This window comes from Melanotaenia boesemani, chromosome 16 (genome assembly GCF_017639745.1).
Source record: "Melanotaenia boesemani isolate fMelBoe1 chromosome 16, fMelBoe1.pri, whole genome shotgun sequence".
In the NCBI taxonomy this organism is placed as follows: domain Eukaryota; kingdom Metazoa; phylum Chordata; class Actinopteri; order Atheriniformes; family Melanotaeniidae; genus Melanotaenia; species Melanotaenia boesemani.
The window spans coordinates 12,462,886-12,476,700 of NC_055697.1; the positions used below are offsets into that span (position 1 = coordinate 12,462,886).

The 13,815-nt window shown below is 37.8% G+C and overlaps 1 protein-coding gene across 3 annotated transcripts in view; it reads left to right on the forward strand.

The window, feature by feature from the left end:
- Positions 1–13,815, forward strand: part of macrod2 (mono-ADP ribosylhydrolase 2) — a 408,860-nt gene that overhangs the window by 381,850 nt on the left and 13,195 nt on the right. For 2 of the 3 annotated variants that reach the window (XM_042010046.1, XM_042010048.1), the window contains exons 10-14: positions 1,608–1,667; positions 6,471–6,509; positions 6,932–6,976; positions 8,213–8,359; positions 8,957–9,022. In XM_042010046.1, coding sequence (XP_041865980.1) covers positions 1,608–1,667; positions 6,471–6,509; positions 6,932–6,976; positions 8,213–8,359; positions 8,957–9,022 — 357 coding nt within the window. The remainder of the gene's footprint in view (positions 1–1,607; positions 1,668–6,470; positions 6,510–6,931; positions 6,977–8,212; positions 8,360–8,956; positions 9,023–13,815) is intronic. The other variant, XM_042010047.1, reaches the window with a different exon arrangement.

A 13,815-nucleotide genomic window follows, 5' to 3' on the forward strand; every position in this document is an offset into this window, starting at 1 on the left:
CCAACGCAGCACAGAACATCATGAGATTTACTGTCTGTCAAAGGAAGTGTTCACATTATAGTATATGTAGAACCAAGGGTGCTATCAAAATGTTTTTCCTACCAAAGTCACCCCCCAGATTTGCCAATTACATGCATCTGTGTTTTCAAAGGAATTCCATTTTGAGCCGAGCATAAAAAGGCTGTTTTGTAAGTGCCCTGTAAAATTTGATATTGCAGAGTGAAACAATGTGCACATAATGGCTAAATCATAAAAATCTGGCTCAGAGCGTCTACATTTGAGTTTGTCCTGACCAAGTTTATTAGTCCTGTTGACTTCTTCACCAGCTGTTTCACACTACATACAGTGTAACGTAGCATCAGACCATAACAAGCCAACTGAAATAGCCCTGATATTTCCTGACTCCATTGTATCATCGTGCCAGCCCTGCCCTGGTCCAGTTTGGCCTTGTTTGATGGACTTCTTTGCTGGTGCCAAGTACTGGCCTTTTATTCTGCTCCATCGGCCAGAGTTTAAATCAGTCGACCTGGAACCCATTCAAAGCTTCAAATTACTCTTAAGCTCACGTGGAATGGTGCTTTTGTCCCAGAGTGGGGTCTGGAGATGGTCTCAAAGCCTCCCATACTCCACTCCTCTCCCAGTGGAGTCTTTTTTTTTTCTTTCTTTCTTTTTTTGTTATGCATGTGTAAAACAAAACAGTCAAAAAAACCATGGAGATCTCTTACAGGCTGTTGTAGCTCGGTCAGGAGAGACAGTGGTAGAATGAAAAGCCCTGTTCTAAATTAGGATGCTTTGTTAAATCTAAAAACAGAATGAAATGATATGCAAATGATATGAAAATCATTTCAAAGGGATCTGGAGTTGGTGATCCCTGATCTAAGTGGTTGTATATATTGCTCCAAATGCTGTATGTATTGTTTAGTACTAAAAGTGCCTTTACAGATCAGCAAAGGTGAGATCAGGGATGATCTGGGGCAATAAAGTGCATCCCACATCAGTCAAGAAGCTAACGCTGAAATTATGCAATGCTAACAAGATGGGTGGTGTCTCTCCTCTTTAGCCCAGGGGATGCTAAATTAAAGGTTTAAAAAAGAAAATAGGATGTGTAAGTCCACAGGACAATTTTCCACCGCAAAATATGTTAGATGAGATTAGACCATGTTATGTAAAATTGATGATACTGAATTTGTTTAACCATAAGTCTACATAGTGCTAAATCCCCAACATCCTTACAAGTCTCTTTGGGATGTTTTCCTTTTTAATATTATTAGTATTATTATTTAGTTTAACTTTTCTGTGTTTTTGTGCTGGCAAATTTATCTTAAAAAATATTTAATTTGTAGTATGCTTTTTGTTTGAATATATGGTTTAAATTATTTTCATAACATTCTGTGTTTGTTTACATGCATCCCCACTTACTTGGAAATGGGCTGGTGGAAAAATCATGTCGATAATGAGTTTATCAAAAGTAATATTTACTTACTCCAACTCACTTGGCAGTTCATACTGGCAGGATGGCACACTGTTTCACATCTTGGTGGTATTTGGGGATAAAGATGCGTCAGTATTGCAACACTGAATCACCATTTGTTTTTGTTTATTTAAAGATAACACGCCACCATCAACAAAATCTACAACCAAGGAAGAAATTGAGGACAGTAACAGAGGTATGTTTGTACTAAATGTATGCATATGCATGCTTATTTGTTTTGCATTTAAATCCTATTAATGATGACTTCCTATTTTGACCATGCAGAACAAAATTACTGGTAACATTTCACTTGTAAAATTGTGTATGTATGAAGTAATGGAATGTGTTCATGTTTTAATCTCTTGCTCTCTGATGCCAAGCTCCTCTTTGGGGAAATGAATACAAAATGAAGCTTGGTCTTTTTTTAAAGAATGTTTTCTTTTAGGCACACTTGTTTAAGAAGCCATTATCTGGCTATTCTGCAGTTTCAGCCCCTTTGGATGTGTAATATTGAAACAATTATAGGCTTCTCCGATACGATGGACCAAAGATAATTAGATTCTTACACTGGAGGGTGTTAGTAGGCAATTAAAATCGTACACCATCCATTTGTCTTGAAGCTTTAAGGTTGTAGGGAATTTTTGAAGATAGGAGTCACGGTTGTTTTTCTTTGTGGAATTCGTCCCCCTTACAGAACGTGGAATACTGGACTAGACAGTGCAATCACTTCAAGGGCGTCAATATTTTCTGTGTTGTTAACAAAGCAGAATAACTTATTTCTCCTTGCTCATTCAACATACCTTTCCTTAATCCACAGCAGTAATTCAGTATGATTCACAAATTCAATCACCAGCATTAGACGGGCATAAGTATTTTGTAATAATCTTTATAAATCCTAATTTATCAGGCCCCGCAGCTTAATAGTAACTAATCCATTCACAAAAGGCCTTGGCACAGCTTTCTAGCATGGGAACAGTCAGTCCTTGAGACAACCTCTCTCGCAGGAAGGGAATGAAATGATTTTATGCTGCTTGCACTGTAAAGGTTAGGTCTGGTTCGACGTAGCACATAGAGGGGATTAATCATAGAAAACACTTGGATGTCAAGATACCACAAAGCAGAAGAAAAGTAAACTAGAAAACCAGATTGTCAGCTATGTTAGACAGACATTGTTAAATGTTTTAGAACCTCATACTACATCAGCCCGCCAGAGGAAGATCTTATTTCAGGGAAAACGCACTGCCTTTCACCATATTGTCAGTAGAGATGGCTAAGTTGGTCCCAGATTTGGCTTAGTCAATATGTAGGGCATTTTTTTTAGAATAAATTAGGTGCTGCAGTAGAGTGGGCACCTGTCAATATGCCTCAGTGTGATCTATCACATCCATCATACTCCTCAGGGGATTCACTCTCCCCCAGTCTCTGGGTCCAACATGAGGCGTTTTTTTGCCATAACACTGATGAAAGGAAAACATTAAAGCATTGCTCATTGTTTTTTCATGATTTGTACTCTGGTTGGTGGACTAAACATAATTAAAGGGCCTTTCTGCTCCACAACTGCACCATTGGCAGTTGTTTTGTCACCTCACATGCAAAAGAGTTCATAATTTCCCTCATAAGTTAGAAGGGCTGCAAATATACTTATAACAATATTTAATAACAATACAGCTGAAGAAGGGGAGAGTTTGTTCACACATCATAAACAGTATTTCACTCTTCCTTTGACACAGCTAACATAAGATCCCTCAAATAACTCTGAAGGGTATTTTTAAAAAAACAGGATTGCAGATTAACTGTGTGTGTTCGTGTGTGTGATGAGCTGTGCTGTGATGTAATCCACATGAAACAGAAGCGCAGCATGCAAACGCTAAAAGCTATACAAGGAAAAATGAAAAGAAGAAAAGGGAGGGGGGGACACACAGAGACTAATGCTGGCACACAGGTTTGGGTTGGAGTGTAACCTCTTTAGAGCACACCTGAGCTGGCAAGCAACCTTACAGCATCTATTATTTGAGATGAGAGTGGAATTAGTAAGATTAGTAGATGTCACAGGGCAGGATACAGTGAAATGTGAACATTGAGCCAGAAATCAATGGCTGGCATGCTCTAGCTGGCTGGGAATAACCTGAGGTAGGGAGAGGTTGATGGTGAAAGATGGTATATCTCTGTGTGAGTGTGGATGGATAAGTAGATTAATAACGCAATGTGTGGACTGACAGTGAGCTTCTCCATGGGATGCCATCTTTCACACTGCACCTCCCTGTCACACGTGGCTTGCAAACCTACTTGCACTTTGCTCACATACACACATTTCACATGCACAAGGTCTTTGAATGATCACTGTTGGTCATATCAGAGCCATTTTTCCTTTACACGTCTCATGAATTTTTTAAGTTCCACCCTTTTTTATCTTTTTTTTTCTCCTTTGCTCCAGTCGGTTTTAATAAAAGAAACAGCAGACAGGGCTTGGGGGGGGTTGGTGCGTAGAGCCTTGCTGTGTGTATGTGCATTCACGGTAACTTCAAATTTATCTTTGTTCTTGCGTACTTTCGAGAAAAAAAATCACCTGCAGTTGATGTTTACTGAACGGTCACACAAGTAGGGTGCACTCAGAAGGTTGCATATCAGCATCTAAATTGTTAATGTCTTTGTAATACTGTACTCCTGACTCTGATGCTGACATAAATAAATAATTTAAGTGTGTCAGACTTGCATTGTTTTCTGAAAAATTACAGCACTTTTGCTCAGTCCACATAAGTGCTTCAAAGTGGCTTTTTGGTCACTAAATTTCTTAAAGTTGATTTCAAAGTTGCATTGGCACTAAAAGTCTTGAGGTGTTGGTTGGATGCTTCTCTGTGAAGTATGCCAGACCCTGATTCACAGTTATAATAGTATGGTGTAGTGTGCATTGGGATAAAAAGCTGTGACAATGCTGCCACCTGCTGTTTGAAGCTCTTGAATGAGTAGTATCCTTCATGTTCATACTGGGTTTTTATTTTACTTTGTGGCAAGACAGTGCTTAAATTTATCTTATTTCAGAGCCATTATAAATCAGATTTACTCAACACAGAGCCTTTGTGGGCTAGTCTGTGTGTGAATGTGTTTATCCACAATATGTCCCTTACCATTCTTTATCACAAATTGAGTACCGTTCCATTCAATGAGCCAAATACAAATGATCAAATAACATGGAGGAAATTACATTCAGCCCTTTGTCGTATCTGATATATTGTTGTTTGGGATCACTTTAGACAGACATAACAGCTATGAATACTCTTTCAATATGGAGGAAATGTTTAGGGTGACCTTAAGACTTTGAAAGCATTCATCTGATGTTGTTTTTCCCTGTTGAAGTTTTTTTTTTTTCTGCCCCATGTCTGAGGCTCTCTCTCAAAACGCCAATCATGATTAATATAAAGGATTTGCCATCTGTGTGTCACCAGTATTCTGCCTGATGGACAGCAGTACTTGAGACAAACATGCAGCACTGCTAAAACTGGCCCTTTTCCCATTTAATAGAGGCTGGCATTTTTATTGTTCTGAGTGCAGGCCAAAATTGCATAGATATGAAAAACTGGTTTCTCTCTGCAGCTTGTTAAAAAAGCAATTATAGAAGCTGCACAATAGCCATTGCAAAGCATGTTCTCTTATTGGTGTCATGGCTTTCATTTACTCAATTTGTCCCAAATGTCATTGGTTTACGCGTGTGTCTGCATGTACGAGAAAGTGTGAGTGCAAGAATAGGGACGAGGAGGGTATGAGTAACAGATATGATGGGGGATTAATGTTTTCTAAAGTTTATATCCATATTAAATTCTGTCCTTTATGCATACCATGGACAGGCTTTACTATGCTATTACATAGCGATTTAGAATTAGCTTTCATAGCTTTAAATTTAAGATTGTGAGGGTGTGCATGTTCTGTATGAGTATCCTTCTCCAAATTGAGTGCTATATAGTGATTCAAAAAAGTTTCAACACTGTTGTTTAATTTTACAGTTTTACTCTGTCCTCATCAAGGCTACCACTACTAAACCTGTTGTATCCTGGTAACATAAGCATGCTGCTGTTATTACAGTATGCATGTTGCTATACTCATATTTTCAGCCTTAAGCATTGTTATACCTTATTGCATGCTGAGAGAGCTGCTAGCACAGCTGAAAACTGTATCTGCTTCCATAAAGCACCCACTTTTACAAATAAAGAATCATCGTCATTGTAAAAAGCTGCAGGTGCAAAGTTATGTAGAGCAGCCCCCATTTTCTCAAAATGGGTGTCCCAAGATAATTTCAGAGTGTCACCAGAACATTGTTTAAGAAAAAAAAAAAGAATGAAGCCTACATCTATCAAATAGATTTGGGATTTTATTAGGGCTGACAAAATGAACTCATTAATGCAAAGAGAACAATCTGTGAAATGAACACGTAAATTTTTTAAAGCATTAATGCAAAAGCAACAAACTTCCTTCTCATGCCATATTAAAAAGCTAAATTCTGCATTATCTCAGTGACAGAAGCTGATTTTTGGCATGGGTGCTTTGTCACAGTTTTCAAGCCTTACAGTTGGTGGATGGCCGCAGGATGACCCATTTTATTTATTAAACAATTAACCACTCAGTCGTTGGGGAGGGGGGTTGCAAACAACAACATATCTTGGGAGTCGTGGCTCAAAAAGTTTTAGAACCACTGATGAAAAGAATACCATATCTAACCTGTTATAATATAGAATAGCTGTCCATGCATATTATTGATTAGTAGCATTAGTGTTTTTATGACTGAAGGAATGAGACTTTCCAGATAGATAACATAATAATATAGGACCCAGGAAGGAAGATGGCATTTTAAAATATGGCACCAGGTCTTAAAAATGAATCCTTTGCTGAGAGAAGATGAGCGCTGATCATTAGTGTGAGTGGTTGCTTTGTTTTTCAAAATGAATGGCTGGCATTATTCGCATTCATGCTCATGTTTGGATGACAACTCCTTTCCCTCCTTTTTCAGGTAAAGAGGAAACTGGTGATGAAGAGGGGTGTGATAATGGTAATGTACCTCAATGGACCATTAAAATATGTTCTCAGCTTCTCTGCTCTTCCAACGCTTCTTGATGTCATTTGTCATCAGAAATTGAATTTTCTTTTTGCCTCTGTTCAGTCTTTCCATCCTGTATGCCACCTCGCTAACAAAAAATAGTTCTCTTATCACACAAGCTTGGAACAAAGAAATCCTTCAATTATGTATGGCTTTAGAAGTGACATTCTTTCTCTCTTCTTTTTTGTCACTTAATTTATGCATGTCTTTGTGGTTCCATTGCTCTCATACTGCGGTACAAAGACAAAGCTGCACAAAGAGATGGAATGAAAAGGCTTTCTGAGGTGATATCGAAAGCCAAGTCAATTCAACTCCAGGCACCAGCACTGAACCCAAATGTTTTCCACTCGTTTGAATTCCTTTTCTGTTTCTAGATGTGGAGCTAAATGAAGATGTGGAGATGGCAAGTCAAACCCCAGGTAAAGTATAGTTTCAAGTCAAATCTTCAGAGAAAGCAGCGGTGTGATTGCATGTGATTATCAGTGTGTGCAGATTGCCACTACTCTACACATCACTTACTGAGAGGGAAGGAGCCCATTGAACTGCCTCTTATCTCAATGGGATGTGGAAATTGTTGAAGCTTACCAACATGCAGCTTCTTGCTCTGGTTTTCACTTTAGAGCTCTAACATGGGCAGTGTTGTCAGAGACGGAGAGGAATAACTGAACAGAACTTATACAAAACCCTAAAATTCATCGGTATAACACATCCTAAGACTAATGATGTGTTTTCTCGTGCTGACACCAAGAGCAGTGAGTGAACAGAGGGAGAGTGTGCACAAGTGTATATGTGTGTGTGTACACGTTACAAATTGGCAACCATTAACTTTTAGCCAGAACGATTCCGCTTTTCCGAATATCCTCTCTGCTGCTGGTATATAATTAAGATTCTGCATTTGCATACTGGCAGTGAGCAGTGCCTCATCTCTCCCCTGTTTTTGTTTTATTCAAATCCCATCCCATTGACAGCGATTTGACAGATAGAACCTCTTAACGTGTAGATTTTCTATGAGCAAGTTCTAGCAAATGCTGCCATTGGATGCCATCCAAGACCGGTTAACTTCTCATGAGATATAAACAGACAATTAGGAGTGAGGAAGACCAAAGATGTACAATTACAAACAACACCTGCTGGATAATTCAGCAGAAAAATCCATAATTATTTCATTCTGTCTTTGTATTGTGAGACTCACAGATCAATAGGTTGTTTAATTATTTGGTATCAGTTATGTTGTGAAATTATATAAATGTGCAGAGACTAAAATTAGCCTAATCAAATTATTCATACTGTTTGTCTCAACATTTAACTTGTTTTACTTCTTTTAGACTTATTTTGTGACACATTTTATCCCATCCATTATAACAATCAATGCAAAAGAAGAAAACAAAAATAGTTTTACATTTAAACCATCTAATACTGTTAAAAAAAAAAACAATTCCACAGAAAATTATGTTTGTGGCAGTTTTTACATCTCTTCTGTCAACCTCCATTCAAACTGAAAAAGAGCAGTGTGTTGGAGTGAAAATGTTTTTGAGAGATTTCTGTCAGTAGTAATGAGTTTTGAGCTTGTTTTCTGCTACTTGTTGCAGGATTTAATGCAAAGGCTTTGACTGCCTGTGCCAGAGTTAATCATTACTCGTTTTGTGTGCTTCTAGATGAAAATCTACCTAACGTGGAGCCAAATCAAGAGCAATGTGATGATGAACATGAAAACCAAGACAAAGCAGAAGATCTAGGCACTGATAACGAGAATGACAACAGTGAAGAAAAAGGCATCGACAACAATAATGATGAAGACAAAGGTAGGGGTAGGGCAGTTAGGGGGGGTGTAACGTTGTGTCACACACATTTTTACAGAAATGAAGCTTCACAGGCTTGACTAGGCACCACCCTACGCTGCACATCAACTCTGTCTGTTTTTGTGTCAAGCTGATAATCATGAGGACAAAGGAAGATGTATCTGAAAGCAAAGGTGAAACATTTCAATGTACAGGAAAATAGTTGCACTCCCTCCTTTCCAGAGTCCTAAATATTTTTCTCATTCTGGTAAACCTCTTTACATGTAATTTTTAGTGCAGAACATCCATAAGTTACTTCAACAGTAACTGAGGCATGAATTTTTTTGTTAAGGCATTCCACAATGAAGTGCTTTTCCCATTTTAAACACTGGGAATGTTATGTGCCTTAGATGGAGTATTAAGATTAGACATGAATACAATGTTGTACCAGCAGAGTTTTACAGTCCACAGCACATGCATGCACCAACAAACACTAACAGCGGTGATATGACTGAAAACGCGGTAGATCAAGCTACTTTTCCCTGACATTTCTGTAAACAAAGATATTTGTGTCATCTGTGTGCAACAACTATCACAAGTTCCCTTCCATTTTTCCTGCAGACGAAGAGAAATCTGCTGCAAAGAAAGAAGATGACAACACAGCCAAGCCCACTGTGGAGATGGAAGGTAAGATCTGATTTGCTTGGATTTAATTCGTGATGTGATCTGATTTAATTTGACTGAGAGTCTGAATGAGTGACTTTCTGTCCATGTGATTTTCTTGTCTGGTTTGATGTATGTTTATACCCATGTATTGAATTAGTATGGTCAGTGTTGTTTTTCTTGTCTGCTGTGAGTAACACTAGTTTTCCCCTTGGAATCAATCTCAACCTATCTAAAACCTCCTTCATCACTCATGTAATATCTCTCGATACAGGAAAGGGTGTGCTGTGCAATGCAGGGAGCCTCAGGTGGCATGATGCATGTCATGATGTAGATGCTGAAGAGCCAAGCAGTAGATATATAAGTAATGTTACTTTTATAGCCAAATGGAAGAGGCTTTATTTATTTTTTTTATTTTTGAGGATTTGGTTGTGGAAGCGATCTATTTTGCAGTCAGGAAAATGACTGTTTGGTTAAAGATGTGATGAATCACCCATTTCTGCATTGCTTGTTAAGGAGTGCCTGCACCCAGTGTAATAATCCTGCTTGCCCTGCAAGGTAAAGGCAAAACATGGTTTTCCCATGCCCAATGTAGCAGCAGTATAATGTCAACTGGAATGTGGTCACAAGCTGTAGTTAGGACTATGATAACTGCACTTAGATCAAAAGGCTTGTTGACTGTTTTACCTTTTTATGTTAACAGGCTGGTGTGGTTCTGTGTTTGATTCTTTTTACAGTTTAAATGTGTGCAGTAGAGTAGCATTAAGCTGCTGGAATTAACTGTGCTTCTGCTTAAAAAGTTGCATTGTAGATGAACTCCTGTTAGAAAATCCTAGCATAACAAATATACTTAATAATAATAAAAACAGTATTTTATAGAAACTTATTTAGCTTGGTTGTTTTACGATCAGCCTTTAGTACATTAACTAGCCATTTAATAGAGACATATCCCTCTCTCAGCTTAGCTCTAGCTTATATGTTTTCATTTACACCCAGTTTTGGCTTACGTGTTTAGTCTATTCTCTTGAGCATTTAAGGTTTAAATTCTAAACCGCGGCTGCTCCTCTCTCACCAGTGCATTAACACAAAGGTCTAAATCACTCTCTTATATCCATTTCTCTTTCTCTTTGAATGGCATTCAATTAATTTTGGGTGAGAGTGAACATTCCTGATAGATCTGAGATAACCCTCTCCATCCTTACTGAAAATATATCCTACCAACACTACCGGCTTTTCTTCACTGGAAAGCATCACTCCAGCCTGTTGACGGTGTCTTGTCTGAGCCTGCCACTGTCTGTCACTGTCTTGCATACCATGGGCTGACTGCAGTGTGGCGGGACTGTCAGGCAGTAAACAGCAGTGTCAGTCCTGATTGCAGGCAGATTGCATTTTGTAAAGAGAAGCTGGGCCTCAGACAGACTGCAGGCCTAAACTGTCTCAGATATTGAATCTCATATAGGCCAGTACAGCAAGGCTTAGCCATGCATAACCAGCTATTCACAGGACAAGACCAAATGATTTCAGAGCCAATACCTTTTATTAAAAATAATAACTGTAATCAGGCTGCCTACTCACAGCCACAGAGGTTAAATCTGCCTCATTCAAAGGAGTAATAAAATGCTTTACAATGATGGGAGGCATGAGTAATGAATCAAGCAGAATATGAAGTTTCTGAACAGAGTTACACACATGCATATATGCGTGAGTCAGTACATTGTGTTTAGCCCAGTGGCTCTCAAACTGGACATTGAAGCCAGAGCTATGATGTGGGGTCCCAACTAGGCTAACTTAAATTTATAGTTTTTGCACTTCTAACAAAAGATGGACAAATTTGTGAAAGTACTAATGGACAAACGATGATGATTCAACAACATAAAAAAAAAAGTTAAGAAAATATGGCAATAAAAAGTTTGGGAACCTCTGCTCTAGCCAATAACCACCTGCATAGCTGAGAATAATGAAAAACCCTTCATTTAATTTTTTACTGATTCATTAACTTCCTGTGCTTCTGAATGGTGAGGATGAGCAACTAACATAGAGAGTTTAATCAGAGCAGAAACTTTTACATAGAACAGAGCAACGCAGCAGCCACCCACATGTGTTCATAGGTGTGGGTGTGTGCCCTCTAACATTACCTCTTTGAATTCTTCTACTGGTTTTAGTCCTTCTGGCAGATTGAGCCATGGAGTCTACGTGCTGTATTTGAAAGTGTAGTAGAAAATTGTCACATATTAAACCTTTAGTGTGAGACATGTCCAAACAAAGGCCATTATATCAGGCTTTCTTTAAAAATTTAAGGTGAATGAAAACTGGTCAATGGTCATTCTAGACCAAGTGAAGCATTTAGTCTACTTAAACCTCTTAGAGATGTAGATTATGGCTCTTTTGACCCCGTTGTCATTTATCTCTAACATCAGTGCATCGGCCCAGCCATCACTGCAGAGAACTGCAAACATGGAAGCTAAATATTAAAAAGAAGCTCTTCACTCTCTTGATAAAATACATGCCTGCTGACACATTTACCTTTTAAAAAAATAGGTTTTCACTGAATCAATGCCATGGTTAAAAATGTGAAAAATTTTGCTGTTATTCTAATTATTCAGTTATTTACTTTAGTTCTGTGAGGCGAGCTATTCTGTCTGGACATCTCTCTCCTGGCAAAGTCATACCTTATGTTTATTACCTTTTATGACTTTTATTTTTTCTAGTGTTTCGCACTTTTAAAACTTGAAATATGCACAACATAGACACATGTAATAATAATAATAGTAATGATAACTATGCTAGAAGGACAAACTAACTCCAAAACAAAGCATAATTCTCTATTTATGACCTACATGGACTTAGATTGCCACTTTGTCTTCGTAGGATTCTTTAACAGAACAAATTGGGTTAAATTGTGACTTAATGTGGATTGTTTCAACTAACAAAGCAAGAGTGTCAGTTAAAATATCAATATTTTCACAAATTAAATGGGTCACCAAAAGACATTTCTCACCCTCAAATAACATGGAAAAACAGTTCATGCACATACCATTGCTGAATATTATTTTTAAACATTCTTTGTTGTAGTATTTTATAATACTTGTTACTTGCTCTGCATTGTGTTAACTGACTCATAAGTTGAGACGTATCATCAGTAGTGACAACCAGTTACTTTTACATCGGTGGTTGTAAATGCATTTATTTTTCATCATTTCACTGTCTGTGCCTTCTTGTCCGACATTATCACAACAAAAAAGCCTCCCTGACCGACCTAATGCTGAAAATGTTCCACTGTAGTGATTGTGCCTCTGAAGAAATGTTAACATGTGTTCTCAAAAAGCATTCTTGCTTTGGATGTGCGCACTTATATCCACAGTCTTTATGTCTGTTGACACCCTTCTTTTCTCACACAGCTCTGATTTTCACATATGAGAGTGTGCATCGCAGCTAAGCATCTAAGTCCCGGCTTAGTCTCACAAAATGATACAAAGCTAAATAACACAGCTTTGTGTTTTATCCATTTTCATTGTAATCATCATTATAAAGTGCAAATGTAATAGTCTGATCAGCCTGCACACTCTCCCTCGTATTAAAGAAAATTCCATCATAGTGTAATTTGCTGATGTTTCATCACCTCATTTATCCAAACCATGCCATCTGTTGTTTACCTCTCAGGTTTGTTCATACCTTATAAATATGCAGTTATTTCCAGGTATTTGGTCTTGTTGTTCTTAATCCTATAAATTCAATATTTCTGCACATGTAACCAAAAGTAGCTATATGAACAATATGTACAAAATATATTTTCTGGGTCTTGATGTTTAAAATATCCCTGTGAAATAGAAATATGTAGGGAGATGACAGAATAAGATTGTGTTTAAAATCAGGATTCATGCTCCACTATATGAGTCATGTGGATTAGATATCGCCCTGCACAGGCAATGAGATTCTTTTCCTGATAGTTGGGAAGTTATAAAGGCTCCTCAAATTGAATCAGAATCTGAGCAGCCTATGTGTATGAATATTCATAACGTTCTTTAAAATGAAAATGGAGGCTACGTTGTTATTGTGTTTGGAATATCTATTTTGCAAGCCGCCTTTTCGTGACTTGAGAGTGGGCAGCAGTTTCACTGAGCTCAAAGGAACGCTCATAAATTAAAATAAGACTGCCTAAAGCTAGAAATAAATAAATCTGAGTTGTGAACAGATATTGTTTTTCCTTCATGCACTATGATTCTCCTAAAGTAGTCAATAGCTACAGTCTTAGCTCTAAAGGTGAGATTAAATAGCTGCATAGGTTTAATGCCATATCTCCCTCATCCTTTTTTCCTCTCTAGTTTGTAGCAAGTTTTACCTGGAAAGCATTTGCATCTCTTAAGATGCATGAGCACAAACCTGAATAAGGTCTGTGTCTAGCTTGTGACAGCATATTACACAGCCAGTCAGTTTTTTTTTTGAGCTTCTTATCAACACAACCCTTTTAAAATGTGAATAAAATATGGGATTGTTCCTGCGATTTTGCTCAGTGTTTGGTGCCTTATCGTCACGATGTCACGCTTTTAATAAAGCTGCCCTCTGGTATAGGTTGAATGTGAGATGAAAGCAGCTTCGTGACCATGGAAGAAAGCCACTGATATTACTGATTACTGTTGGTTGTAGGTCTGACACAGTTATTAGACACAAGACTCATGACACTTAAACATTTTTCCATTATTATCATGACTAAAATAATTCAAGGTCGTTATTTTACAGCATTAATAGACAAAGACTATAAAAAGAAGAAATATATGAGAGTTGACATTCACCGTGCTGCTTCCTCCTTTGATTTTCAT